Here is a 27978-nt window from a genome sequence, read left to right on the forward strand (position 1 = left end):
GTGTTAACTTACCAGCCTGCCTGACGGCAATACCGCAATACGTTAATACGGTAAAACTCATCCAATCCTCATCAACAACCCCAGTTTTCCCCCCCTACCCACAGACTTCTCTTCTGCCACATTTCTCCATCAAACCACCCCATTCTTGACATTCATATCCCATATCCTCATTGATACTACCAACAAGTAAAGACCACATGGCAACATGGCCCGTCCCTCGTGGCAATACGAAGGCCTGCGCCCAGAGAATCGATCATTACGCCGGCAACCAACTACCTAGTCAGACATCTCAACCCCGGTGAGGAAGATGAAGTGATGCCTGATCCCGGATTTGCCTTCCAAGCTTACACAACCATTCCTCTAGATCCCGAGGTGGAGCACCGCAAGAAGTGTTCCATGGGTGGCTGTCAACCGAAACGTGCCTGCTCCAGACACCACCCGTCCCTCTCGTCCCGGATGACCCATATTTTGCACATGAGCTTCATCCTGGGTGAAATGAGATTGGTGTGATGAAGTGCGATGATATGAGCGACATGGATCGACGGCTGATGTTGGCCTACTATAGGGAACCGTGGGACTATGGTCTTAGTGAAGACGAAAGCCAGCATTATCCATCGGATTCGCCCATCTCAGCCGCAACTCTCACCCTGTTGCAGCGGAGTATATGGCCGATGTTACACTTACACACTTCGAGTCGAATCACGAGCTTTTTTTCGCAGCCCATCGCAACTCATCCTCCACAGCGATGTCGCAAGCATGGTCTCCCATGCCTTGCTTCTCGACGTGTCCTTGTAGAACACCGTAAGAGCGTCCTCGGAGACAGATGCTTGCCACATTTGGCACACTCTCTTTCTGTATCCAAGGGGTCCCTTTGTTCTCATCTAGTATAGCACATTGTTGTCACTGCCTCGAAAGGGAATTTCGTGCTGAATAGGCAATTTTCACGACAAAGGCATATCATAACAATGCATGGCCCATCCAAATCTCTTTTATCATCAAGTGACAATGCCTTAGCCTCCCTGGTCTCTGAGACCCGTTTGGTCTATATATAAAGGGGGTTTGTGCCACCCTGATCTGAGACATTAACATCGCCAGAGTCAGCAACCACTACAACTCACATTCTGATTCCCCTACCATCGAGACCACGACACGATGTACTACGACCAATCCAGCCCCCCACCACCCCCGCCAAGGTTTCCCTTCTCCAAAGGCAATGGCGGTGCCGAGTCCTGGGTGCAATGGCTGTTCGATTCGAACAAGATTCGCACCTACCTGACCGGGGATCAAGCCTTGTCCATCATGGGCGCGCCCATCGAATGCTTTTGCACAGCATGGGCTGTCGAGGATGCCTATATCGACCTGGCAGCCGAGATTCTTGCTGCGACGGGCAGATTCTACCCCTGCAAGGACCCTGAGCGGCGCTATTGCTATGCAGACAACGTGGAGGCGCAGGACGAGCGGTATATCCCTCTTCCAGCGTATCATTTCCATACAGACGAGCGTTATCCAACGGTATGTGGCGACTTTGAGAGTCAGACGGGGCGGATGTTCCTTTACCGCATGTCCGACGTGCACTCTCCTGCAATTCCACTCCCACCTGCTGGGCCTCTGGTCCCATTGGAGCAGGCAACCCACTATGGCTACGACAGTGGCAGCTACATTTCCACCTCCAGTGATTACCTCCGGTTCTCGGCCCTTCATAGCTCTAAGAACCGTGGGTATCGGGACACCCCCTATGCCCACTTGAACTGCCGTGGGCGCCAAGACCCGGGTAGGTACCCGGTCAAAATGCTGCGATATGATAAATGCCTCGAGAACCTCGTGTTCTTGATGCTGCGTGACCTTGGGTACCGGGCGGGTCGTTGGTGGAGGTACCAGTTCGAGGTGCTGATGAAGTATGCCTTCGAATTCTCCGTTGGGCCCTCGCCCATGCACCTGGAATGGGATCCCTCTAATTTCATATCGGAGATCTCGCCTTCTATTCAAGACTGGGTGACACTGCACGAGCGTACTGGTCGCCAGTCGACGAAGAAAAAGCGCGAACTGAAGGAAGCTTTTGGCCGCCTCTATCTGGAGTACAAGCGCATGGGCTTTTTGGGTGCACCGCTAAAAGCACCAAATGAGGGTGACCAAGCTTGCATTATTTCTCGGAAGCTCACGCAACTGGGTATTTCTCTGGATGATGATGGGCCTGTTGGCTGGGTAGATGAAAATAATCTCGAATTGGATCCCGACGGCGAGATGCTATACTGACTACCAGATGTGTCCGGTTAGCTGCTCGCACTCCGGGCACCGTTTCTGTTAGTTATCCTCCCAAGAAGTAGGGATTATACAATATAACACAGCTTCACGCAATTTTTTTTTTTTGGAATTATTACCGACGATCATCGCAGTTGCGTGATCATCACAAACACAGGCTACAGAGGGATATACAATGGATGTGGCATTGAAGGAGCGGGCGGAGCTCTCATCGGCTAGGTTTCAGGGCTTCATGTCACAGCTGACAGGCCCGGCATATAGATGCTCTGATGCTCTGATGCTCTTCACTCTCAGCGTTCGACCCCAAGGCCTCTCGGATAGATATTTGCTAGTCTTCCTCCCGGCTATAATTTCGAGGCCATTTGCCTTTACTCCGAAGTAAAGTAGTCTGACCTTTTCACCGAATTTTCATCACCCTCCCAGCCCCAACACATTCTCAATACTTTGGCGTTAGCGCTCAGAGCAGTAAAAGATGGCAGGCACCCTACTTCAAGGCATGCTCGTGATAGCCTTGACATTGAGCAACTTGGCTTGATGGTTTATCGAATTTGGCGATCGCCTGGTTCACGCTGGCATCAGACATCTATCTCTACCTGCTCCGTACCAGGTCGACGCAGACATCGTCGGGCCGGTGGTGATTGAGCTGTTCGAATGGCTCCGAGGGGACTCCAACTGCGCACCTATCAAAGTCACCATCCTCGGCGGTATTCTCTCCTGTTACCGTGAGAAGGATGGTATCCGGGTAAATAGGCACACGCAACCCGTTCCTGTTCTGTTCCCTGCAGATGCGAACCGCTAGTACATTGATGTTGGTATTGAATCTCCGGCAGCCCGGAAGCCGATCTTCAAACGTCTCGAACAGCAAGGCTCTCCTCTCGTCAAAGGAGAACGCGACAACTGGATCTATCAGAGAGACGGGAGAACGTTCAGCTTCAGCTTCCATTCCATGCTCCGTATGATCTCCCAGGACAATGAGAAGAACGATTCCCTTCTGGACTTCGAGGACACTTCTCGGCGGACGCCCAGCGGAAGTTCCAACCAGGCCCATGCCGCCTATGATCTGAGACTGAGACCACTCGAGACCTACCACCAAGCATTGGGAGGATTCCCCGTCTCCCCAGTCGGCTCCATCTTGTTGCCGGCCTACGCTGAAGCTTTGGAGTTGGCAGGAAGAAATTTGCCACCAATTTATCTTCGGAAGCTCATGGACGAGGTTTCCACCAGGTACCCAGCACGACCACGTACCCAGACCATCTGCGAAGCTTCCGGAGAAGGAGTATACATCTCGCGGAATGTCATGGCTATGGGTCTGTGCCTGAGTGCATTCTTCGTACTCGGTATGGCTCTCTTGCTGTTTCTGGGTCCGCTGCGCTTCGTCACGCAGTGCCTGAGCATCTGCGCGTACATCTATTGCATGTGGAGGTTGGGGATGCAGGGCAGGTGATTGAGTCCCATGATAGCCCACCCCGTCACAGACAATCTCCCCTTCCTCTCTCCTCCAGTACTGACCATTTGGATTGCTTTTCTTTCTGGCCAGACTGTCGACGAAACAACTGGGCGAAAGGCGCACTGTTGGTTAGGAGCTTGACGTTGGTACTTAGGCAATGCATTTGAATCACAATCTCGATCCTACAGTACGACCCAGTTGAGCCCGGCCATCGATATTGAATCAGAAGCCATCGTATGCCCCGCGCTCTTTTTCCACCATGTCATGGTAGCTCGTCACAGTGGTGACACCTCTCGTAGAAGCATATGATGATGGGCTAGCTATACTAAACCCCGTCACCCCCCCCAACCCAACAGCTCTCCGCCGCAACCAACATGGCCAGCCATACGGCACCGCGGTAAAATGGGTCTCAAACTGCCACGGCGCATCCGCATCGACCGGCGTGATCTCATAGTCCCGGATGAGACAGGCCGCGACCTTGGAAATCTCGAAGTGCGCGAGGTTGCGTCCGGGGCATTGGTTGTAACCTGCGCTCCACTGACCGAAGGATGAAGATTAGTAAATCGGATCCTGTGTTCCCCAGGTATCTTTGCATTCAGAAGTAGGCAGAGTAATGACAACACTTACGTGAATCAGAAATGGATCCATTTGCTTCGCCCGATCCGCATCCAGCCACCGCTCGGGGTTGAATTCATCGCAGTCTGGCCCGAAGAAACCGGCGTTGCGGTGGTACACCCACGGGTTGATGCTCAAGACGGTCTAGACAGTCTCTACCATTAGCCCCTCTTGATTTACAAAGGGTAAAGGCGGTGATTAGAAGGAACTATAGTGTACTGCACATACCCCCTCACTGAAATGCCTGTCCGCGATGGTAATCCCACCCGCAGGGACGACCCGGGGAAGTCCGGTCCCGGTGGCTGGATGGTAGCGATATGTTTCCCGAATCTGGATTGCGAGGGTCAAGATTCTACTCATATACGGCGGTTCCAGGGGGCAAACTTACACAAGCCTGGAGATATGGCAGCTTGGTAGCCTCCGCGTACGAGACGATGGGACTCAGCTCGCCGCGCGCCTGCGCCTCGTCAAGCTCCTGGCGCAGCTTGGCCAAGTACTGCGGATGACGGATCAGGTGGTAGACAAACGCCTGCAGGGTGGCACTGGTGGTGTCTGCGCCGGCGCCGACATTGGCTACGCAGGCACCCACAATCTCCGACTCGGCCATTCGTTCTGGGTGCTGCTGGCGTGTGGTCAGCCACCGCTCCATCATGTCGAGGCGTGCAGGAGCCGCGGAAGTTGTCGCAGTAGCAGGAGTCTTCGCCTGGCTCTGGCGTTGTCGGTGGTCGATCGCCGCCAGACAGGTGTCAAAGATATGGGAAGTGGGTTGCAAGCCTAAACGGCTAAGCAGCGGATTGCCTAGCGTGAGGTTGTGCAGCCAGACGTAATGGCCCATGATGGCGATGTAGAGCGCCAATGCGCGGCTGTTGGCGATGGCGTGGCGGATGTCGGTGCCTGTGGCCAGGAAGTCGAACGGACTGGAGAAGGTCACCTCGCCCACCACGTCGAAGGCAAAGTAGTTGAACCACCGGTCGAACTCGACGGGCTGCCTGGAGGCGATCAGCCGGTCCAACTGCTCTTCCAGGCGGGCGAGGAGGGCGTCCACCTGGGGCTCGGACTTGATGATATTCGACAACGCGTAGCCTGCTGCTATGTTTCGTGACTTGTGGATGTGGCGCTGGGGGTCCAGCTCGGACATCTGGTTGACGTAGTGATAGTCGGGCAGACTGAAGATCGAATACCAGGAGCCCTAAGCGTTTTTTTTTTGTGAGAGCCGGGTTATGAACGCAAGGAGCACAATAATGGACCCCATGCAATGGGGGTGGATCGTACCTTGGCAATATGTGCTTGGAGTAGTGCCCGTATGGCATCGGGATGACAGACGCTAACTTCCTTCTCGGAAATTCGGACAAAGTGACCTGCACAAATGTTAGATCTGGATGCGTGAATGATCCTTTTGTGTTAGTGAATCCTACCATGGTTCCGATGTAATCGAATCATTTCCTGTTCAGTGTGGCCCTTGACGAGCTGGTAGACCTGCCACAGGCTGGACACGGAGGCAAGCCATGGCCCGGGAATGTCCCGTAGTGAGGTGAGATAGCGCCGTTTGACAGCTACGAGAACAAAGCTGGCGAGGCAGATGCATGTCAAAGTAGACAGTGAGGCTGGTAGGTTGGCATGCAGCCAGGTCAGCAGATCCGATGGGAAACTCCGATGCATTCTGAGGCCCTTGATCCTGCGGTATGTGCAGGAAGCAGACAGACCACGGTCAGTGGATTGGAGATACTTGGAGTTATAAGGGAATTTAAGGGAATCTAAGGGAGTCTAAGGGTGGATGCAAGCGCTTGCAGCGGCTGGTCGGTGGGGGGGGGGGGGTTGAGGCCATCGTATCCAATCGGTTGTTTGGGGCGGGGACACGCTAAACAAGAGCTAAGCTTCCAAGTTGGCCATCCATGATCATGGATCTCTTGATCGCTAGGGATAAAGCTTGGAAAAGAAAACGATATCACGAAGCAGTGAAGCAAGTTAAGGAAGGGCTGTAAGCATTCACTAAAGCGTTGTCGGTAATGGAGCACGTGACGGGAAACATGTGCTGACATCCACGGATTCTTCTCGCTTGAACGTACGTAAAAACACTACAATACCGGTAAGCTCTCAGTGAGTCTACAGACACAAGCAACCGACCAAATGCATCCTACACCAGATGAACCCCGAAGAAACCCATTTTTGCATCACTAAAATGTACATTACCCCCCAGAAGAACATGGCAGCCATCTCAGCCACCGGGCATCACACAAAAGAAAAGGTCTAATTACACGCCCCCCGTCACCCCGACCGTGCCAACTAAGAAGCAAAATGTGGCGCATTGATGAACAACCCCATCAGACACCCACCCAGCGTTCCCGCAATGGGCAAGGTCAAGATCCACGCGGTCAACAACAGTCCGACCCGCTGCCAGTTCACCGCGCGCCACGTGCCGTTGCACAGTCCGACGCCGACGGTAGCCCCTGTGATGCACATGGAGGTCGAGACGGGCAGAGAGTACTGCGAAAAGACGAGGACGGTCAGGGCGGCGCCGAGTTCCATCGAGCAGCCGCGGCTGGGGGAGTGATAGGTGATTTTGTTGCCCATGACTATTACCCAGTTCATTAGTCCTGCACATAGGAGAAGGGATCAACTGGTCAAGAGGTAGAACTCACCCTTCATGATGTTATACCCGTAGGTAATCAAGCCGATGGAGATACACGCCGAGAGCACGGCCAGCTGCCACACCGGAACCGGAGCCTTGGCCTGGGCGGCACTGCCGGTGCTCCAGGCGGAGTAAATGACGGCCCAGGGCCCGACGGAGTTACCGATGTCGTTGGCGCCGTGAGCGAAACTGGCCGTGCAGGCCGTCAGGACCTGGACGAAGGAGTAGGTGTGCTCGACCTCGTTGGGGTACTTGGTCGCGTGCGCGTAGACCCGTTGCATACGGTCGCCCTCAGGGGTGCCGTGGATCCCGCTCTGCGCGGCGTGGATGTCGTAGTGCATGCCGTACAGCAGTCCGCAGACGATCATGGCGGGGATGCGCTTGGCGAGAATGGCCATGTTGCGGAACTCGTAGAGTTGACCCGGACCCATCGGGTTGTCGCGGAGGGTGCGCATCGCCCAGCCGAGGGGGCCGCGTTTCTGCAGCAGGCGGGCGCGGAGACGGCCATCGGACTGCGCCATAAGCTCCTTGTAGGTGAGCTGCTGGGCTTCGGAGGCGACGAGCTCCTTCTCACCGCTCGTGGAGGCCTTGTGGACGGCGTCCACGTCGGCGTCCGCGCCCTTGAGCGTCTCGGGTGAGCCGGGCGGGGAGGGGAACTCATCCTCCTGGATGACCGCGTAGTTGGGGACCTTGGCGGACTCGGCGTTGGGGTTGGCGGGCCGCTGCAGGAGCAGAGGCCCGTAGACGAACATCCACCACTTGACGTTAGGGTCCTTCTTGATGACGCGGGCGTGGACAAAGGGGAGGAAGAAGATGGCCGACAGCACTGCGACCCCGGCCCCAGTGCCCATGGTCACCGCCGCAATGTACCATCCGGGCTTCTTGCTCAGACCCAGACTGGGCGAGCCCTTGTAGACGATGGAGAGGGTGCAGACGGTGGCGGCAATCAGGAACCAAAGGGGCGAGGTGTAGACCGACCAGGGGACGGGGTTCTTGCGCATGTGCACGACGACCTTGATGAGCATGAAGATGATGGAGCCGAAGCAGCCGGAGATGATGGGGGCCATGCCCAGACCCGCCAGGATGGCGCCCATTCCCTTGCCGTCGTTCCATCCCCATTGTACCTGGGAGGCGCCGACCGTGGCGACCCCGACACCGGCGACCGCAGAGATGAGCGAGTAGGTGGAGGAGACGTGGGCGGAGTGTCGCGTGCACCACATCACCCAAGAGGACGCAGCGGCCAGGGCACAGGTGAAAGCCATCATCTGCACCCCCGCGTTGCCCTGAAAGGCCGAGTTGGGGATGATTCCGTTCTTGATGGTATCGGCGGTGCGAGCTCCAACACAGATGGCGCCCAGCATCTCGAAGACGGTACCGAAGATCATGGCCTGACGGTAGGAGACGGAGCGGGAGGAGACACTCGTGGCCCAGGAGTTGGCAACATCGTCTGCAGGGTAAGAACGAGCGGGGTCAGCGATGTGGGACATCGGAACACAGACCGGATTTCCGGGGACTTACTGGCACCGTTGTTGTAGGCATCCAGCATGGCAAACAGAGTGCCGATGGCAAAGATGTAATCATATTGATGCAGCGTCATCGTGGCTGGGGAGAAGCTGGGGATGATGTCGCGTGAGGGGAGGAGAGGGCGGCTGCTGCAGGAAGGAAGAGGCGTGAAGAGGGGAAGGAAGGTAAGAAGCAGGAGGGAGAAGGGGCAGGAGAGGGGAGTCTTATGTAGTAGTAGTAGCCATGGCTGAAATGGCTGACTGACTGGGCTCGTCAGGCTGAGGATGGGCTTACCGGGATGGGATGGGATGTTGGTGGTGGTGGTGGTGGTGGAGGTGGAGGTGGTGATGAATTGAGTGGCGTAGAGTAGAGTACAGTAGTAGACTCGGGCAGAGTGGCATCTGACAGTGGCGTGTTCCCTCCCGCACGTTCCTGGCTGGCCAACGCTGATTCGAGCAGGAGATTAAGCTGCGGTCGAGGGTTGCTTTGCATCCACGGTTGACCCTGGTTGAACTGGTTGGACTGGTTGAAGCCCCCCAGAGATTCACTTGGCACGGGTCTTGGCGGTGCTCGGGGGGCTGGCTTGGCAGCGCTTGGCGCCCGGCGGAGCATTCTAGCCAATCACAGCTTTTGAAGAGTCCACGTGGGGTCGATTCAAATCCGGGGAGAAGGCCAATCATCAATGCGTGTGTCTCCATGTTCGAGTATACGGCTTATCGCTTCGTATCACAACCAGGATCCCTCCTGGCTGTGCCCAGCCCTTTCTCTCCACGGTACCTCACCACCACCTCCTCCTGTGGTGCACGTGCCTTTCCAAGTTCCTCTGTCCAATCTAAACTGGTCTCCGGCGGTTGCCTCCAGGTGAGACGTTCATGCATGACGATGGAGCTGAGTTCCGGGCGTGGCGATGACCATCGTGCATTCGGCCGTCGCTGCTCCGCGTGGGCGACAGTTCACGGCACTGCCTTGCCACTGCATGCAGGTGCTGTTGCCCTGCACTAGTGGCCAGACCCCCCATCCACAGCTCGGGGGAAACCACCTCCCAGGTTAGCGGCAGGCATCCTGCACTGTTGCCTCCTTCCAGCATGGTTGTTCCCCCCTCCCCCCCTCCCCTTGGGTGTGATCCATGAACACGGAGTGTCTCGAGTCTCAATGCTCACATGGGTCAGCAATAACGAGAAATAACCTTGATTGCCTTGTGCTAACTCCCACCCGTGGCAAGTTCACTCAGACCGAACGAGACCCCCGACCCGATGATCGTTCAGTGGATATCCTGCCTTGACTGGTTGGCTGGGTTGCCTTAGGGTCGGCGTTCCCGCCTCGCTTGTGCAGCCCTACCTTGCCTCCGGCGCCAGACAGATTTCTCGAGTCTCAATCCTTTCAACGAATGATAGAGATGGGTAGGACTGCGTACATGGTGGAAGTTGAAGCAGTGAGTCTGCACTGAACCACTGCACCACTTAAGCCTGTCACGGTCCCATCTCCCCAAGATAACACATCGGAGAGAAACCTCCAGATTCGACCAATGATTCTAGTTCGAGCCAGTAAGCATAGCACTGTCCCGACGCAACAAGACAGTATAATCACTGACCTGTTAGTCTACCAGCACAGATTCCCACTTATCCCGTCCGCACTGTCCGCTTGACCAGCTCATCAAGACAACACACCAGACACAGATACAGTCACAGCGACGGAGATCTATTACTATTCTAAGTCTATCGAGACACCGCATATGTACACATCCCTCCTGCTCCTTCACAGCTCCGGCGGACCCTCAGTTCACAGGGATGTTGCGCTCCAGATACCCGCTCCAGGTGGGCAGGCTGCGCTTCCAGGGAGTCTGGGAGGACAGCTGCAGATCCTCGATGGCACTGGCGTACTTGATGAGCGTGGCCTCGGAGAAGGCGGTCCCAAACAAGGCCAATCCGTAGGGCATGTGCGAGTCCTCGTTGATACCGGCGGGCAGGGTGACCACGGGGTAACCCGCCTGGGCGGCGATTTCGACGGAGGGGGCAAAGTCCGGCGGGGCCAGGAGAGCAGTGATGTTGCGGCCCTGGTAGCGCAGCGCCGCATCGATGCCCTCCTCGCGACTGGTGCGTTGACAGTACGCCAGCGCCTGCCAGTAGGTCTCGTTCATCACCCCCTTGGTCGCCAGCGACGCCAGGAAGCCATCCTGTCCGGAGGCAAAGGCCGGGTTCACCCCGGGAACACCACCCTCGCTACCGGCGTTATCGATGTTGTACTGGACGATGTCCTCCAGCGAACGGATGTTGGTGTTGTTCAGCTCCGCGAGATAATCCTTGATGTTGTTGTAGAAGTCGACCTTGACGTAGGAGTACTCGGACTGGTTCGGGTAGCCCCGGGAGGTGCCGTAGTCCCAGTTCCAGCCCTCCGGGTCGACGATCTCCTTGTAGTGGGGCAGCTCGGTGCCGTTGATGATGGTCGCGCCCGCCGACTCGATCAGCGCCAGCAGCTCCATCAGCTGGGCGTTCTGGGCGGCATCGTTGTACTGCCAGAACGACATCCACGGCAGACCGAACACGGCGCCCTTCAGGGCGGACTTGTCCGTCAGGAACTGGGCGTAGCCGCCAGTGGGGGTCTTGCCCTTTTGCGCGGCGGTCTGGTTGTCGCGAGGATCGACGCCGTAGATGGCGTCCAGGGCGTAAGTGGCGTCGCGCACGGTCTTACCGAAGGTACCAACCGTGTCCTGGTGCAGGGACTCGGGGATCACGCCCGCACGCGAGGTGAGGCCGACGGTGGGCTTGATCCCCACGATGTTGTTGCGCTCCGCCGGGTTGATGACTGTATACACTGCATATTAGCGACCAACCCTATCGTCGGGTTGTGATCCACCACGTACCACTGCCATCGGTCTCCGTACCCAACGCGAAGGGCACCTGGTTGGTGGAGATGGACACTCCGGAGCCGGAACTGCTACCGCCAGGGTTGACGGTGAAGTTATACGCGTTGCGACACTGGCCACCGCGGCCCGAGTACCCCTCCGAGTAGTCATTGGAGCGCATGTCCGCCCACTCGCTCAGCGTCGCCTTGCCCAGCAGGACCGCACCGGCCTCGCGCAGACGGTGCACCACGTGCGAGTCGCGAGGCACGACGGAGCCCACGAGGGCCCAACTACCCGCCGTAGTCTCCATCTTGTCCTTACTGGCGATGTTGTCCTTCACCAAGAAGGGGATTCCGTGCAAGGGACCGCGCACGGTGCCCGCCTGCCGCTCCGCGTCCAGCGCCTCGGCGATGGTCACCGCATCGGGGTTCAGCTGCATGACCGCACTGCACATCCCACTATTTAGCCCTAACCCCTCCCATGCTTGGATTCATTCTGGAACTACTCACTTGACATACGGCTGGACCTGGTAGATGCGCTCAAGGTAACACTGCAGCAGCTGCACCCCCGTGAAGTTCTTGGCTTCCAGCTCGGCCTGGATCTCATCGATGCTGGCCTCCTCAAGCTTGAAGCCATGGCAAAGTCGCATGGGGAAGAGATCGGAGCCATTGGTGCCCAGCTTGGGGAAGTCGTAGGGATAGGGCTGCAGATCCAGCTGCTGGGTGACCAGGCTATCATTCTGCGCCGAGGAGGCGGCCGCCACCACGGCCAAGCCGACGGCTAGGAGCCGCGAAGCGATGGAAGGCATTTTCGGGGAGCAGGGGGAAAGTGCAGATCGCTATGACTATGACGTGGGAGGGGAGGTGTGAAATAAATGAGGAAATCGTCGATGGATGGGGCGGCGACCGCAACGGCGACCGACGATCGGGGATCGGGGGGGGGAGATGAGATGCAGAATGTAAGGGGGGGAAACAAATTCCCTCTTGGGTCCAATTAATCATTTATACTTTCCGGACATGAGACAATTAATCTCCCTCCCTCAGCGAGTCAGTAGCCGATGAGGCCACCGGTGGAGCATCGGCCGAAGCTTGATTGTGCTGTCGCGCGACAACGGCGGATCTTCGGCACGGTCAGTCAGTCAGTGGACTCAGTACAGTACGAGTACGGAGTCGAATGAAAAGGACTAATGACTTGGTCATGACAAAATATAATAAGTGTCCCCCTTAGAAGACGCCGTACGGATACTTTTAGATTAATTCACGGCTGCCCTCCAGGCTGTATGTAGCCGACGAGATCCGAAAGAGTAATATCCACGTAAAACACGTAATTCCGACTCCACACCCCGCACTAACCCAGTTGAAGCGCTATGCTCCACTGCGGTCCATTTGAAAAGGCAGCAAGGGAAAACCGTTCCATGGGTGCCCTCGTCCGTGTCCTGCCAGGGCTACTCGTTTATCGCGTTTAAGGTAACCGATCGTCTGTCGCGCTCCCGGGCACGTCATCCAGAAAGAGAATGCGCCATGACAATAGAAAAAAAAAAAAGAAAAGAAAAAAGAAAAGGAAAAGAAAAGAAGAAAAAGAAGAAAAAATCAATTTTTTTGTCATCAAAAACCACCACCACGGCCGTGAAGAAACCCAAGAACCTGGTCTGATGGTCCGGTCGGCTTTTTTCCCACATGGCAGGATCGGCTAGTGAGAAACTAGTTGATAGTGTGCTGCAGCTGCTGCTCGTCTAGTCTATACTATACTATACACAGTAGACTAGTCTAGCCCTAGGCTAATGCACTTTTATCGTTCCCAGGATGACTAGTTTGCCTCCCCGGTGGACACGCCCATCAGACCATGGTTCGCAGTTCAGTTCAGGGAGAACCCAAGGTGAACCCAAGGTGCTCATCTCCGGCAAAAATTCTGGTTCGTCCGAGCAAGCAAGATCTGGCCCAATCTGCCCATCACTTCTTTACTTCATCTTTTTTCTCTCTCTCCTCCCCTCCCCCCCCCCCTTCCCTCCCCATCCTGACTGACGGAAAACAACGACTCCATCCACGCAACTCCGGTGGTCCCTGGCAAGCCGGCCTGCCTGCAGCAATATGGCCAACATCCCAGCGGCCATTGAAGCGGCCGATGCTGCGGGTCGCATCCCCGCGGGGATCAGCTTGGAATACCTCGCACAGTCGCGCGATCGCCCGGCCAAGATCGCCATCATCTTCGTCTGCGCCTTGACCACGCTCGTGGTCATCGCGAGATGCTATGCTCGGATCTTCTTTCTCAAGCGCTTTGGCATGGACGACTCCCTGGCCGTCTTCACGCTGGTAATGCTCTCCGCGGTCACGGGTCGGAAAAGCCCACACGAACTGAACTGACTGCTGGCAGCTGCTGTACATCACCGTGGTCGTGCTGTCCATGGTGCTCATCGGCCTGGGCAGCGGCCGTCACATCGAGTACATCGAGTACGTCCTCTCGTTGTCCCGGGTCAAGGAGACCGAGGTCCTGGACTTCGTCATGCACATCCTGTATACGACCGCACTGTTCATCTGCCGCCTGTCCGGGTTGGCATTCTACCATCGGCTGGCGGCGCGACACGACAAACTCTCTCTCACCATCAAGCTCGCTTCCATCTTCCTCGTGCTCGCCTTCCTGACCCAGTTCTTCCTGCTGCTGTTCCACTGCTTACCGGTCACGGGGCTCTGGCCATATGAATGGCAGGATGGGGCGAGCCAGTTCAAGTGTCTGAGCTGGGGCGACGTCTACTCCGTCAATTCGGGGTTGTCGTTAGTCTGCGATCTGATCATGTTGGTTTTGCCGTCCATGTTGATCTACATGCTGCATGTGTCGCGACAACGGAAATTCCAGTTGTCCTTGATCATGTTCCCGGGTGTTTTGTGAGTTCCTCGACATTCACTATTGTTTTTTGTTGGTTTTTTCCTGTCCCCAAACTGACCAGACATTTCCAACAGAGTCCTGGCCATCTCCTGCGCGCGCATCTACCTGGTGGCGGTGGGCCAATGGTCGTCGGACGGCAGCTGGGCCTACGATCCGATGCTGGCGGTCGAGACCTCCGAGATCGGAAGCACGCTGATTGCCCTGTCCATCCCTGCCTTGAAGTCGCTCTTCGGCTCTTACTTCAACCACCTCAAGGCCTCCTCCTCCGGCGGCGCCACCTCGTCCAACAAGCGATCCAGTCGGTTCCACCGCGGCTACGGTCGCACCTGGGAGGGGCATGTGGAGTTGAATAGCCTGGGTCAGGCAGCGGCCGCGGCCGGGTCGTATCATGTCGACGTGCAAACGGGCAAGGGGGCGATCGCGACTCCGGAGTCAACCTCGTTGGGCGGGCCACGCACGGGGAACGACAGCTCCTCAGAGGACTTGCTGTCGCCGCAGAACGCGAAACATGCCGGTCGCGCGGCCGGCAAGGGGCAGGTGATCATCCAGGAGACGGTGACGGTGATCGAGAGTGGAAAGGCCAATCCTGGACGGAGCTCGTAGGCTGCATTTGATACTGTCTCACGAATCCGAAATCTGACCGCTGTTTTGATTCAGCGCACCGGCTCAGGGCTCGATTCGGAAAACCATAATCCGTATGGCATCCAGCGCGAGAATAAGGTCATTGTACGGCCAGAGGGACGGGGTTTCCGCCACGGCTCCCAATCCATGCCGTCTAGGGCATGTATCTAGGGCATGTAGACGTTCGACACTTTCGAGGACAGCAGCCAGCTACCTCGGCGGACGCACATCCCTCGACTAGGTTTTCGTTTGGTGAGTCGGAACCAAACTTGCGACCGGGTAATTGAACTTTGAATGGGACTGGTCGAAGTCGCGACGAACCACCGGCGGGCCTAGACCTCCCATTGACCTTGGGTTATACCCAGCCCAGGGATGAGAGCTTCACCCATCCTCAGCCAGGCAGGCAATCAAGATGCCTCGCCTGACCCGATCGCCGCGCAAGGCTTTCGGAGACCAGCCCGCGCATCAGCCATTGTGTATCCCAGATGCAAATCTCAGGCCAATCATGAATCTTATTAAGCCACTGCACACGGTTTCTCGAAACCTGGTCTCTATGATCCTATTATCCCTGCTTCGTACAGTGTATTAGGTAGTAGCTGACACCAATACAACTCTGGACAGGGCAAGGGGAAAGAGGGAGATGCTGGGCTCGGGGCTATCCGGTCGGAAGCAGCCGTGGTGGCAAGTGCCGGGTAGAGCCGACCTGCCCATCGCTTCGGCGTACTTCAATACTTGGGTAGAATACATGAGTAATTCCACTGTGGTTTAATTATAGCACTCGAGTTGGTAACTTCTGATATCCTCGTGATATGTAGATTTTCCTTGTAGTACGGACATTTATGGGGCAATTGAGTCTAGGGTGCATGTCGTGACTATATAGCTTGCTGCGCCCCGCAATGCTACTTGCTCAGGAAAGGGTTATCCCGCTGTCATGATTCTCATATATCTCCCATATGTCCTGCAGTAATTCATTACCAACCGAATACCTTAATAGTGAGGGATACCTCCGTTGCAAAGGTGATGACCCAGGTACATGCACTAAGGTAGTACATGTACATGTACAACAGACAGGCCAAGTTCCGAGGCCCGGCTATGAGCGGTGTTCCCAACATGGTTTAGTCTCGCCCACGCTTATCTATCCCGAGGCCTTATCGCCGAATCGACCTATCATCTTCCTTCTTCCTTCTTCCCGGTTTAACTACCTCAATACACCTGACGAGTAGTTAGTGTACTGCACTGAGTTAGGTAGGTACCTGAGGACAGTGCATATCACAACGGATTTGGGGTTTTCTGTCGCAACATATCGTAGCTCAAGACAATGTCAATTCCAGAGAATAGATTGCTCCGGTGTGATGTCAGAAACTGATCGGTCGCAATCGCAACGGTAAGTCTAGTCTTTCTTCTCTTATCGCCAGGGATCACATCCAAAGAATCTGCATATCGGCTGCACGGTAGGGAGCGCCTCCATGTAGAGGAGGGAAAGAACGAGAAGTACAAACTACGGAGGAACCGTTATGAGTATATCTTCCTTGGCCGCCACGCAACAGGGGGACGGACATGTCATGTGACCATATCACACGTGATCATGGGTGCCAGTCTTGCTTAGGCGCCTGGAGCTTCTCTCCTTCCACAACCATGCACATCACATTCCCTTATAAGTGGAAGTGAAGTCTCTTTGTAATGTGCTCTTTAAGGTTGTCTCTATCTCACTTTGCTCCCTTACTGCGCACGAAACTGGTTTCCATTGCTTCTTCTGGGCCACCTTTACCGCCCGGCATACTCATTGATGAAGAGATCTCGCCATTCTACAATCCCAACCACTTCTATCCAGCCAAGCCAGGAGAGACACTCAATGATGGCTATCAAACGTTAGTCAAATTTGGCTAGGGCGTTTCTTTAACAGTATGGCTCGCTCATGATCTGCAAAGGTAGCTAATCTTCAGTGCTTTCGGTTGTGATTGGAACCCCCCCCTCCGTTTCTAACACACTATATAGTGATGTCGAAGAACCGGAGACTGTGGTGGCATTGAAGATTGCCAATAACAATGCGCGCTATGCTGGCCATGAGCACGAGGTTGAAGAGCACATTTCCACCGCAGACCCCTCGCATCGCGGTTGCTCACTAATCCGCACAATTGCTAAACTCCTTCGAAGTCCAAGGCCCGGAAGGGTCTCACTCCTGTCTTGTGTATCCGCCTCTGAGGGAGCCTCTATCCATGTATCAGCAGCGCTTCGCTGACGGGAGGACGCCACTGCCCCTTATCAAAACTTACATCCGTACCCTGCTCACGGGACTTGATTATCATCACCAAGACTGTAGGGTAGTCTATACAGGTAGGTTACATTAGAGTCCGCCATGCCTGAAATGTGTGGTATAATGGTTGAGATGGATACATCCACTGATCAGAAAGAGTCTAAATGCTGGAGTGACTACGGGGAAAGCCTAAGCTTTAATATGGGGTCTGCTACACGCCTGCTGCTATTCTTAGCCATGCACATTTTCCACACAGGCTTGCGTACAAAAGCCCTATGACTATTGCTGGCTTGGCTCAGGTGCAGTCACGAACAACTGCACCCAATGGTTGGGATGGTGTGCGTAAAAGGGTATCTTCGCGCGCGCTTATTCAAGCTATCTTTAGCCATTGCATGCGTGATAGTGATTGGGACGCAAGTCGGGGCCACCATCTCTGATGTTCGACACATATAAGGGTAATATAAATGAGGGGGATCACATGACCTTACAGTACTTCTCTCAGCCTTGCCTTGTCCCTTGTTTCCACCTCCTCTCATCCATCTCTTCATCTCTTCATCTCTTCATCCATTTATTCATCCATCCATCCCTTTATAATACTCTATGACTCGAACAATCCCAAATCACTACTGTTCAATATGTGGCATTCTGATTGCCCGTACCTTGGTCATGCCTGGCACCGTGCCAACCGATCTGGAATGGTACCGGCAGCTCCGTGTGATCCAGCTTCGCGATGATACATCAGATGGTACATGGCTAGTCACCCAATCTGCCACTGTGAGCGGCGTAGGATATGTCAATCATTCCAATCGAATGCATGCCCCCTCGCACCATGATTGCTGTTTCAGCGACGACGGGGTTGGCAGCCTGATGTCGTACATCCGATTCCGCGACCCGGCATCAGGTACCTGGTCTTTCGACGTGCATGAATTATGCTGGCAGATTCTACTGCAGAGAGTCCCGGAGGGCAGATCCGACCTCACCAAGTTTTCCACTCTTCTATTCCAGATGCTGTTTTGTACCACACGGGGGAAGCATCGATACCTTCGTCCTGGTCATGACTTCGGTGGCGCAGCCCAATTTCAAAAGCCGATGGGGGCTGTGATTCACGATATGATCGATCAAGGATTTGATTATCTCTCGGCTTGTCCTTCACAGTTCCGCAATCTGCTAGAGATTCTATCGCTTGCTACCCCGGACATTCAATTCTGCCCTCAACGATCCACGCATAGAGCCTGGAGGCCGTCTCCGCGCGATGACATATTCTCCTCACTTCCAGTCGAGGTTCTACATATGATTGTGTCCGTCCTCCCTTCACCCGACATCCAGCAGTTGCGATTGGCGTCAAGAAGCCTTGCATCCGCGACTGATCCGTCATCGCTGCCTCAGTTCTTCTGGCGCACCAGGTTTCTGGCAGATGGCGAGATGGGATTTGCTTGGCCCGCGAACTCGACGGGTGATCTCAACTGGCGTGACGCTTACTTTACGCTGAAGCATGCTTTGAGCGATACCTCCGGCTCCGACTTTGCGCAGGCCAGAAACCGGCGGCGAATATGGAGACTTGCCGGTATCAATGCGGCTCTGCTTTCTCAGTTCTTGGATGGAACCGACCTTTGTGGCAGTATCTGTACCGAGGACGCAGGTCTGTCTCATAGCGCCAATACAACTACTGAAAATAAGACACACGGTGAAATGCTCAGCGCCCAAGTGTCGGAGGACTCTCACCGGCTACTTTCTGTAGGAAGTCTGAGGCTCCACGATAGGACCGTCATTTTACCTTTGAACGACTTCACTGTCAAGGCCATTCGTGTTTATGTGGTTTACTTTAACTTGCAGTATTTCATCTCCGGTCTGGAATTTGAACTTCTGAACCTTTCTACTCATGCGCTTTCCGACATCGCTCTGGGATTTACGCCACCCAACGCGGGCCATTTGATCCAAATTGCCCCGTCCGTTTGTGTAACAGGATTTGAACTAGAAGTCTGTTCCCGAGGCATCACCAATCTAAGAGTGCTCGTTGAAGGAAGCGACCACGGTGCATGTCCGCCGCAGTGGGTGCGAGGTCAAGAGACGGACCGGGCCGATATCGCGTTGGGAAAGCTGAACTTCGGCGCCATGAAAGCACGACGAATCCGACTGGTCGCTAAGTTTGATGTAAGTCCGACTGCCGCATAGTCGATGTGTCTACTGATCGATGGCACGCAAGGCATTCAAATTGATCGCCTTGGGATTTACCGAAGCCAGTGACACCGTTTCGGAAAACGACAATAGTTTCGCACTCCAACCAATGTGGACGCCCACCTATCCAAGAGAAGCCGTATCCCTCGTTCCTAAACTGCAGCCAGCATTGCAAGGGTACAACCGTATGCTGAATATTGATTTCGCGGGTTCCAACGGGGAGAAGCTTCCGCAACTCACAAGGATAGTGACCCATATCCTCAATGACTCGGCACCCATTGTAGGATTCACCTTCTATTTTGATAACCGGACCTCTACCAACTTCGGTCGACGGGGCTTGATGGAAGTATCTTTGTTGATTGATGGACCCGGTGGGGAGTATGTCACAGGTGTCACAGTCGCGAAGTCCACCAAGGATAGCCGGATCCTGCTACTTTGGGTGCTCGCATCTCTTCGCTCGGCATTCCACTGAGACTGACGTGAGCTAGATGTGCACAAACCTTGGAAAAGAGCTTATCGCCGGTTGGGATGAGCTGAGCCGCGCTGAAGTGTCGGACTATCGGCTAACAGTGCATTCATATGACTCTCGCTCGAATCCTCTCATTGAAGGTAAGGAAATGACTATCAAGGAAATGCAAGCGCCCATCGGGCAGCGCATTACTGGATTCATTGCCACCCTGGAGGTAAGTTCTACCCCCGGGAAACATGACGAATCCGTCCGCTGAGACATGTTCAGGCTTCACAACACTCGTTCTGCGGGTTTGGATTACAGTGTGAAGAAACCCCACGACCGTATGAAACGCGGGTCACGGGCGCGGTTTCTCACCTCCCTGTCTCAACTGCCGCATGCCTAGCCTCAACTCTAGGCTCATATATCATCACAGAAAGATCCAATTGTTGTAGAGCCTTTACATCTGCGAGTTTGAAATCGGTCAAGTGTATAAAATTCTCGAGCGGAGATCTCGAGCGCCCGCGGTTCTCCAATGAGATTTCCGGAGTATGGTTAGAGTACTTCGAATCTCCCGACTCGATTGTCGGTCAGTGGATCTCTGAGTCTGCGTCGATCACCCTTGAGCCCGGAGAGATGATCACAGGAATCACAATATGGCTCTCAAACGGTCAGATATCCTTGAGCCAGGAGTTCTTCATGGGCCGAGTCATTCGCATCATGATAACTACTTCCGTCCAGACGGTGGTGTATCCGGAAGGACCCCCGCTACCAGCCCACGAGCATACTATCTTGCGGTTTGAAGAAAACCACCTCGAGGAACTGGTAAGCGCGCTTCTCCGCCTCTGTTGCCTTGCAATTCATAGGTTTCAATAAAATTGACCGATACCCCTCACAGTCGTGCCTTGTCTGGGTATTCAACGATGCGTGGGACTTTCCACGAGTAATCCGGAGTCCCAAATCGCCGAGTCAGAAGATGGTTTGCTGGGACCCGTGCCATACCCTCAAGACACGGCCCTGGGCCGCTCCCCAAAGGGCACTCTGGGCGGGAGACAATGGAACGGATCATCTGGTCTCCATAGCTGGGTATCGCAGCTTGAATAAGGAGAATTACATCACTGGCCTGAGATTCTCATATAAGTCCGGTGCTGTTCGGGATATAGGCGACGTGGCGGCTGGACAGGCCCTTCGCTCTGTGCGACTTTCTGCGGACGAAGATGTCCAAAGGATGTCCTTGATCAGGGACTGGACTGGCCTCCTGCAAATCACTGTAAGTGATATGGCAGCTTGGCCTGGTTTCCCTTTGCCCGTCTCTCATTTGGGAAGATATGGAACTCCCACTAACATGGAGAACCAGTTCCATTTCATCAAACGGGGTGAACATGCGAAGACTCGACGCGCCCTTATCGCCACGCCATCCGCGAAGAGGAACTTACCCTCTATGACGGGCAGAACGGACCATGAGGATGTCGACTTTCTACAACGCAGGTATACATCGCATTACCGCCGTGCAGCGGGGAATGCGCAGAACAAAGAAGGAGACTTGCCCCGAGGGGAAATTGTTGGGTTGTGGGGCCTCAAAAAACCAGATGCCAAGTTACATGTTGGGGTCGTTATGTTGCAGAACTCTCGGCCCAGTGCTAAAGGTGCTAAAGTCTCGTTCTTGGGGTAGACAATGCAAGACGGCCGTGAGGTGTCCCGACAATGACTGACTTAAGCTTTATTTGGATGACATCACCTGCTCAGTTGAAACAATGTCTTTGTGTTCGGCTACCTAATTGTTATATGGAGCTAGCGCACATAAGCAACTCAACACATCAAGAAGGCAGGACACCATTGAGTTGCATGTATCAACCTAAAACAAAACAACACTAGCCTCCCTCGTCACCTTACCCTTCGTCTGTAAAGAACCGAACCCGCCTATGTTGAATAAGCTAAGCAGTCCCTCAACAACCTCCTTCCCGTACATCTTTCTAAGCTCACAAACGCAGCAGGTCTACAGGCTCGTCGAAAATCCACGCTTAGGCATAGTTGCAGGCAAACGAACTCCACTGCTTAGGCTGGCCGATGGTGGCAAACGCTCCCTCCAGCGCTCCGCTGCTGGAGCCGCTGCAGCCAACATCACTAGAGAGATATCAGTTCCTGTCATACACGATAGCCATTCTTCTCCTAGTGACCGGGAACACTTACATCCAGAAGGTGCAGACATTGCCATCCCACACGCTGACGGACTGGACCTTATCATTCCAGCTCGCATCTTTGCCGGCGAAAGAGACTTTTTCAGATGTCAGTACCATCCCTTGAGTTGACTAGATGAGGGCCAGGGGGGAGGTGAGAACATACTGCATTGGTTCACGTTGGTGCTCTGGTAGTTTGTGCAGGTGCCCGTGAACTCGGTGCCGGTGCACATGGTGCCCCAGGTGATGGAGGCGGTGGCTCCGTGCAGGAGACTGAGGAGAGTGGCGGCGGCTGCGATGGACTTCATTGTGGAGAAGATGAGGATGGAGATTGCAGATAGGCAACTGTTGTGTTGAGTTGTGAGGAGAATTGGCTTGTCGAGTGTGATGGGAGAAAGAGCTGGTCTGGTCGAGAGAGACTTTATATAGTTTTCCACAAAGCCTCTGCTTGTATCTCAGTCTGGTTGCCTTTGCCTGAAGAATCAATCCGGTCGGAATCTCCTTTCTTCAGCCTCAGAGACATAACACCCACACGAGTCAGAACATGCATACTTCGTATAGGTCTCAAAGTCGAGTAGATTCAGCTGGACCCTTCGGAGCCGAGATAGGGTATGATTGGGTCGGTCACAGTGAGCAGCCCCACGCGAATCTCTAAGCAATCGGCTTGGTAAGCTTATACCATCCCCGCTCGGCTTAGCCTCGTGAATCGAGACAATTAGCTGCAGTTCTTCAGCTAGACTACCTAGAAAGAGGCTGATATCCGAAACACAAACTGGACGATGTTCCTGCGTGGGTTCCGCGGGGCTCGCCGAGCTCGGCGCAGCTAGCCCAAGTAAGCGCAATCCGGCTCCGTCTCCGTCAGCGAAGGAGACCATCGACCACGAACCCTTCGGCGTACCCGACACTTCACTCTATTGCTTTTTTTCCATATGACTCGTATTTATGCAGGTAGGTTGCATCGATTGAATCAAGTTGTGGTCTGGTGAGGGGGCTGGCCTGGATTTTGCGGTGTCAGAATCGATCTAGCTATGGAATTGTCAAAATCTCTCAGTTACATTGTTGCTCTGACACTTAGAGCGCCATAAGCAATAGTATGAACAGGTATTATTGTTGTATGCAACATTTATCTATCCGAAGTTGCAATAGTGACTTTTACAGCAATGGGCTGGGCCTCCAGTATGTTGACGGTAGGCTTCGAGGCTTTACTACGAGATCATACCATGCGGGGCAAGTACAAGTCTGATAGTGGCTGCGTATCTAGGGCTGAAGGAGGGCGATAATGATGAGGGCTCGGCGATTCTGGAGTGATTAGTGGCTAGTGGCATCACATTCCACACATCTCACATGGAGGTTCATTCTACGGATTCTACCGCAATGAGAAAAAGTAGAGCGAGGAACGCGAGACAGAATTCCATAAGATTGACCTAGACACAAATCAAATCACTTCTATCGAGCTGAAAACGTCTACTATCCACCAATCCACAAAGTAACACCCCTAAAGAGCGCGAACCCACTCCAGCGCGGCCTCCGGCTCCAACCGCTTCGTGTAGTCCGGGTCCAAAAACACATTGCGCACCACCCCATCCGCACCCACGAGCACGGTCGCGGGGATCGGCACTTCCAGGCTCTGATTTCCGTACTTCTTCTCCCAATCGACCCCGAAGCCGGCCAGGATCGGGCCGAACGCCTCGGGCTGCTTCCACACGATCCCCAGCTGGCGGGCGAGCTGGTTCCCCACGTCCGAGAGCACAGGGAACTCGAGAGCGTGCTTCTCCGCCACGGACAGCGAGGTATCCGGGAGGTGCGGGGAGACAGCAGCCAGGGTGACGCCTGCGGCCGTAAACTCAGGCAGGCGGGATTGCAGAGCGCGCAGCTCGAGGTTGCAGAAGGGGCACCATTCGCCGCGGTAGAAGGAGAGGAGGAGGGGGCCCTTGGCTAGGAGGCTGGCGCTGGTGACGGCGTTGCCAGTGGCATCTTGGAGGGTAAACTCCGGCAGCTTCTGGCCGGGCTGGATGGCCTTGCTGGCGTCGAAGGAGTCTTGCAGGGCTTGCACGCCGGAGTTGAAGGTGTCGATGACGGGGGCTGGGGCCGCCTTTTGGAAGTCGGCGTAGGCGCTTTGGAGAGAGGCTTGAAGAGACATTTTGGAGGTCCTTAGGTGGTTTGAGCTTGAGATGAGACGTGATTGATTGGAATGGAGGTCTGATATGTTTTGCAGTGGTGGATTGTGCTGTGCGATGATGAGAGAAGTGGCATTGGGCCGGTCATCGGTAAGCTCTTTATAGATATCAGTCCCAACAAGAGTCGCACAGGATCTCTGACATCATGCATTCTTGCTGCTTAGCAAGATGATGCTTGGAAATCCATGCCCACAAGAGTATTAGTAAGTTTCGTGAGATCTACCTCAGCCGTAGCCGAAGCGCTGATGGAGATGTAGATTAGATCGGGGTCGGACGGGACGGGAGCGCCCCGGCCATCGGGGTCGCTTTCCTAGTAAGGACTAGCTTCGCCGAGCTCGGCGAGCGGCGCCGCGCAACCAATCACAGCACATTCGTGGGTATGCATGCTTCATCAGCGGATTGTGAGATACGAGGTTGCGGTGTTTCAGATTCATGCAGATGCAAGCGCTTGAGGCTCTTGCAACTGGGAACTATCCCTGATTACCAATCCCGCCAGGTTGGTACGAAAGGAAACAACTTTTGGAGTGTCTTAGGAGCTTGTGGCTCGAGAAAACTGATAGCAGAGTCATGCCTCAATGCTATAAGAATCTGCTTGACCTCGCAATAATGGATAAAGGGTCATCCACCTTCCAAAAAAACCCCAGCTCCATATCAATACCCACAATAAAATCCCAAAGGACGTGTTGAGATGTCTAAGTTGATTGTTATCACAGGTGTCACGGGAGTTCAGGCAAGTATTCTCCTCATCAATGTGATGCATCCTACTTATGATCTATAGGGAGGCTCTGTCGCAAGCACATATCTCCAGCTTCCGGGATGGAGGGTCCGTGGTGTCACCCGCAACCCATCGTCTGCCAAAGCCATAGAATTACAGGCCCGAGGCGTCGAGATCGTCTACGGAGACCTGAATTACCCTGACAGCCTGGAGGCCGCATTCCAGAATGCAACCATCATCTTCGGCGTGACTGACTTCTGGACAATCTTCCAAGACGGGGGAAGCATGACCAAGAAACGACCGGACCAGGACCTCACAGAATACTGCTTTGAAGTAGAGGTCCAGCAGGGGAAGAATCTGGCGGATGTCGCTGCCCGGATTCCGACACTAGAACGCTTTGTCTTTAGTTCCATGGCGTCCGCCAACAAGTGGAGCAAAGGAAAATTCCCCAGAGTCTACCACATGGACTCGAAAGCGGTAGTGGTTGACCATATTCGAAGTCTGCCAGGATTGAAAGACCGCTTCTCGCAGATCCAGGCACCGATCTACTTCAACCTTCTTTGGCAATGGGGTCTTCCGACGACACCGAAAAAGGTTGGGTCATCATTTGTCCGCAATGACTTAACATGAGTTAACACCCTTTTCTAGCAAACGGACGGCTCGTATCGCATCTCTGGGGTTGGTCCGGCCATCATTCCGGTCCCCTTTGGGGACGTGCAGAACGATTTCGGGCAATGTGTTAGGGCGGTAGCGGATGGACCTCCCGGCTTGAACCTTTTGGCTGTTGGGGAATTTCTGTCATGGGACGCGTATATCGACATCTGGTGCCAGTCGCAGGGAGTACCAAATGGTGGCTACGAAGAGCACACAATTGAGTCCTTCGAGAATCTCCTTCCTGGTGGGCTCGGTCGGGAATTTGGGGAGAACGTGCTTTTCGCGCAACAGTTCGGCTATGACGGGGGTGATCCCACGGTTGTCCGACCTTCGCAGGTAAGCGAATTGCGTTGGCCCGGAGCATGAGAACATGACAATGTGCTAACAGAACATAGTTCGACATCAAGATGACCTCCTTTAAGGAGTACTGCAAGCGAACCGACTTCAGCTCCATTCTCTGAAGCAAGCAGTATGTATTCAGCTAGTTGTGCGAGAGGCGTAGCGTCTTTACCTTGAACAAGATACTTGCAGTTTCTGGCATCCTTTACAAGGTCTCTGTCCATCACATCTGACTTTTCGCTGGCGACACACGCCGCAGGCATGTGTCATCCCTGTAGTTGAAGGTTCATTCTGCTCCTCAAGTGTCGCAGTCGTGTATTTGCAGGTAAGATTATGCTTGACACAGTTCTGACATGGTTGCTGCTTGTCACATTTCACTCTTCGTCGGCGGCAATGGAGACAGGGTTGGAGCCTCGTCGTGTAGCGATGGGTACCTGGAGCGTCTGAAAAGGAGGGCGGGGAGTTGAACCGCTGGGCCTCCTCCCAGAGCCTTTCACCGGCATTGTCGCAGGCACAGTCTAACCAAGGGAAGGCCTTAAGCTGCGCCCGGAGAGAACGCCAGCTCGATATTGAGGTAAGACTGACGAGGGTCGCAAGCTTCTGTGCGAACCACAATCTTTCGGTGGTGTACTGCGCGGCAATGCCACCGATCGTAAGGAGCCAGACTGAAAGCCCATTGTCCGCTTCGATGGTATATTGATCGAATGGAAATTCGTCGCTCAACTCATGGCGTAAAAGCCCCGCGAGCCGGGGAAGTGGCGAACCGACTGCGGGTATGGGGAAAATAACCCCAACACTGTAAATGAGCAAGGCAAGCCTGCAGGCTTCGTACCCGGGGTACAATTCTGTATCGTCGTTTTCCGCTCCTGTGGGCAGCGACATGACATGGAAGTGGACCAGATTCCGGATGTCGCACAACAAGCTTGTATCATGTGGTGCGTTATCGCCGTTCACATATGCGTGGACCATGCTGGAGTACATGACGAACCCCTGCAACACGCAAGCGAGAGAGAACGGCAGGCCAGCATTTTCAAACTTCTGTACCCCATGGTCCCACCACCCCCCGGACGAACTAAAGTGAAATCGCCAGTCGGAATTATCATGCCCGCGGTTGGAATAGAATGGAATCTGGGGCTTGGTCAAGGTCAAAGTGGAGTTCACCAAGGTCCGACTGAGTCCAGGATTAGCGAAACTTCTGCCAAAGCAGGATCCGGGCCCTACTAGAAAATCGCCAAGGATGCTCCCGGAATCTTAATCCTCTGTAGGCCGCCCTTCAGCGCCACGAGCTTGCAAAGACCCGCCTGATGAGACATGTGCGGTACACGGGCCCCGTGAATATTGAGCCATTGTAGGCCTTGTAGCGGTGCATTAAATGGCGAGGGGCCGGTCCAGTCTCGACCCTGGAAGGCATGATCCACCGCTTCAGTTAACATTAGGACAGCCAAGATGCTCGCGTCTGTTACTGCAGTCGCAGCATGCTGGAGCGCTCTGTTCGCTCTCGTCGCTGCCTCTTGCTGACATAACATTAATAAGTGTTTGTTCTCTAGGACCATGGAGGTCGGTGTGCTCTTTTGATTCACGAGGCAATGTGTGAGCCTATGCGTGACAGCTGAGAACAGCAGAGCATTGAACAGAGCTGGGTTCTCCAGTGAGACGGGCAGCCAAGCATCCAGATAAGGATTCTTGGCTCCCGAACTCGGGATCATTCGAGGGGTCATGATGCTCAATCCTACAGCCAAGATAAGTGGGGAGTAGAGTTTTGAGGATCTGTAATGTGGGATACGTACGATACTGCAAGCAATTGCTGACGATGTCCGAGGGCAGTGTGGAAGGATAGGTTCGGAAGGGGTCTATTTCACCCCCTGTGAAAGCAACGATCGTCGAAACGGCGGGAACAACAATATGCGATGAGTCCCTTAGTTCTTCCACCTCGTGCTCGTGCTCGATGAAGCCATCGTGGTTCTCCATGTGGGTAATCCGTCGGTGCTGGTACAGATCTTGGTACAGTACTTCCGCTTGGCGGTATCTGGCTCGAGATTGCAAGCTTTTATGTGGCTGATGGCTGGAAGACGCTCATGCCCCGCGCTAGTCCTTAAGAGCGGCCGGTATAGCCGTTCAGTTGGTGCATAATCCATCTGTAAGCCGGTGCCTTTTTTATCTGCTGTGGAGGATAGACTGTCGGAAGTCGTCGAGTTAATTTGGTAAGTCATGCAAGATGCCACGAGTAGTTGAACCAGTGCCCC

General features: G+C 54.4%; 11 protein-coding genes across 11 annotated transcripts; 5 read left to right on the forward strand and 6 right to left on the reverse strand.

The window, feature by feature from the left end:
- The first annotated feature begins 1020 nt into the window (after nucleotides 1-1020).
- On the forward strand, nucleotides 1021-3807 carry BO86DRAFT_408705 (uncharacterized protein). The gene is made up of 3 exons (XM_025674359.1): nucleotides 1021-2202; nucleotides 2867-3001; nucleotides 3059-3807. Exons 1-3 carry the CDS (start codon nucleotides 1153-1155, stop codon nucleotides 3701-3703), a joined length of 1830 nt encoding a protein of 609 aa, XP_025529032.1. The 5' UTR covers nucleotides 1021-1152; the 3' UTR covers nucleotides 3704-3807.
- Nucleotides 3808-3928: 121 nt separating this feature from the next.
- Nucleotides 3929-5980, reverse strand: BO86DRAFT_359309 (cytochrome P450; the record flags this gene model as incomplete). Its single annotated transcript, XM_025669774.1, has 6 exons — nucleotides 3929-4243; nucleotides 4334-4465; nucleotides 4550-4651; nucleotides 4710-5510; nucleotides 5594-5679; nucleotides 5737-5980. The coding sequence occupies 6 exons, from the start codon at nucleotides 5978-5980 to the stop codon at nucleotides 3929-3931; spliced, it is 1680 nt and encodes a 559-aa protein (XP_025529033.1).
- Nucleotides 5981-6412: 432 nt separating this feature from the next.
- Nucleotides 6413-8921, reverse strand: BO86DRAFT_388059 (phosphate transporter). Its single transcript, XM_025671761.1, has 3 exons — nucleotides 8469-8921; nucleotides 6961-8397; nucleotides 6413-6894 (listed from the first exon to the last, which is right to left on the reverse strand). The coding sequence occupies exons 1-3, from the start codon at nucleotides 8545-8547 to the stop codon at nucleotides 6605-6607; spliced, it is 1806 nt and encodes a 601-aa protein (XP_025529034.1). The 5' UTR covers nucleotides 8548-8921; the 3' UTR covers nucleotides 6413-6604.
- A 1230-nt stretch (nucleotides 8922-10151) lies between these two features.
- BO86DRAFT_447202 (amidase family protein) lies at nucleotides 10152-12244 on the reverse strand. The gene is made up of 3 exons (XM_025676571.1): nucleotides 11805-12244; nucleotides 11314-11741; nucleotides 10152-11255 (listed from the first exon to the last, which is right to left on the reverse strand). Exons 1-3 carry the CDS (start codon nucleotides 12101-12103, stop codon nucleotides 10228-10230), a joined length of 1755 nt encoding a protein of 584 aa, XP_025529035.1. The 5' UTR covers nucleotides 12104-12244; the 3' UTR covers nucleotides 10152-10227.
- A 1059-nt stretch (nucleotides 12245-13303) lies between these two features.
- Nucleotides 13304-15097, forward strand: BO86DRAFT_447203 (uncharacterized protein). Its single transcript, XM_025676572.1, has 3 exons — nucleotides 13304-13604; nucleotides 13666-14174; nucleotides 14250-15097. Exons 1-3 carry the CDS (start codon nucleotides 13383-13385, stop codon nucleotides 14776-14778), a joined length of 1260 nt encoding a protein of 419 aa, XP_025529036.1. The 5' UTR covers nucleotides 13304-13382; the 3' UTR covers nucleotides 14779-15097.
- A 1340-nt stretch (nucleotides 15098-16437) lies between these two features.
- Nucleotides 16438-17138, forward strand: BO86DRAFT_426885 (uncharacterized protein). The gene is made up of 2 exons (XM_025675532.1): nucleotides 16438-16724; nucleotides 16792-17138. Exon 1 carries the CDS (start codon nucleotides 16477-16479, stop codon nucleotides 16681-16683), a length of 207 nt encoding a protein of 68 aa, XP_025529037.1. The 5' UTR covers nucleotides 16438-16476; the 3' UTR covers nucleotides 16684-16724; nucleotides 16792-17138.
- A 578-nt stretch (nucleotides 17139-17716) lies between these two features.
- Nucleotides 17717-21345, forward strand: BO86DRAFT_398185 (F-box protein; the record flags this gene model as incomplete). The annotated part of the gene is made up of 6 exons (XM_025673530.1): nucleotides 17717-19201; nucleotides 19254-19664; nucleotides 19714-19908; nucleotides 19962-20498; nucleotides 20572-20943; nucleotides 21031-21345. 6 exons carry the CDS (start codon nucleotides 17717-17719, stop codon nucleotides 21343-21345), a joined length of 3315 nt encoding a protein of 1104 aa, XP_025529038.1.
- A 349-nt stretch (nucleotides 21346-21694) lies between these two features.
- BO86DRAFT_398186 (uncharacterized protein) lies at nucleotides 21695-22158 on the reverse strand (the record flags this gene model as incomplete). Its single annotated transcript, XM_025673531.1, has 3 exons — nucleotides 21695-21797; nucleotides 21864-21948; nucleotides 22017-22158. The coding sequence occupies 3 exons, from the start codon at nucleotides 22156-22158 to the stop codon at nucleotides 21695-21697; spliced, it is 330 nt and encodes a 109-aa protein (XP_025529039.1).
- Nucleotides 22159-22817: 659 nt separating this feature from the next.
- Nucleotides 22818-23990, reverse strand: BO86DRAFT_378032 (peroxiredoxin-like family protein; the record flags this gene model as incomplete). Its single annotated transcript, XM_025670606.1, has 3 exons — nucleotides 22818-22876; nucleotides 23070-23149; nucleotides 23365-23990. The coding sequence occupies 3 exons, from the start codon at nucleotides 23988-23990 to the stop codon at nucleotides 22818-22820; spliced, it is 765 nt and encodes a 254-aa protein (XP_025529040.1).
- A 725-nt stretch (nucleotides 23991-24715) lies between these two features.
- BO86DRAFT_309862 (putative NAD dependent epimerase/dehydratase) lies at nucleotides 24716-25857 on the forward strand (the record flags this gene model as incomplete). Its single annotated transcript, XM_025667833.1, has 4 exons — nucleotides 24716-24761; nucleotides 24810-25336; nucleotides 25391-25732; nucleotides 25792-25857. 4 exons carry the CDS (start codon nucleotides 24716-24718, stop codon nucleotides 25855-25857), a joined length of 981 nt encoding a protein of 326 aa, XP_025529041.1.
- A 46-nt stretch (nucleotides 25858-25903) lies between these two features.
- Nucleotides 25904-27453, reverse strand: BO86DRAFT_309677 (uncharacterized protein; the record flags this gene model as incomplete). Its single annotated transcript, XM_025667826.1, has 2 exons — nucleotides 25904-26906; nucleotides 26957-27453. The coding sequence occupies 2 exons, from the start codon at nucleotides 27451-27453 to the stop codon at nucleotides 25904-25906; spliced, it is 1500 nt and encodes a 499-aa protein (XP_025529042.1).
- Nucleotides 27454-27978: the final 525 nt, after the last annotated feature.

The sequence above is a fragment of the Aspergillus japonicus genome, assembly GCF_003184785.1.
Source record: "Aspergillus japonicus CBS 114.51 unplaced genomic scaffold BO86scaffold_15, whole genome shotgun sequence".
Lineage (NCBI taxonomy): Eukaryota > Fungi > Ascomycota > Eurotiomycetes > Eurotiales > Aspergillaceae > Aspergillus > Aspergillus japonicus.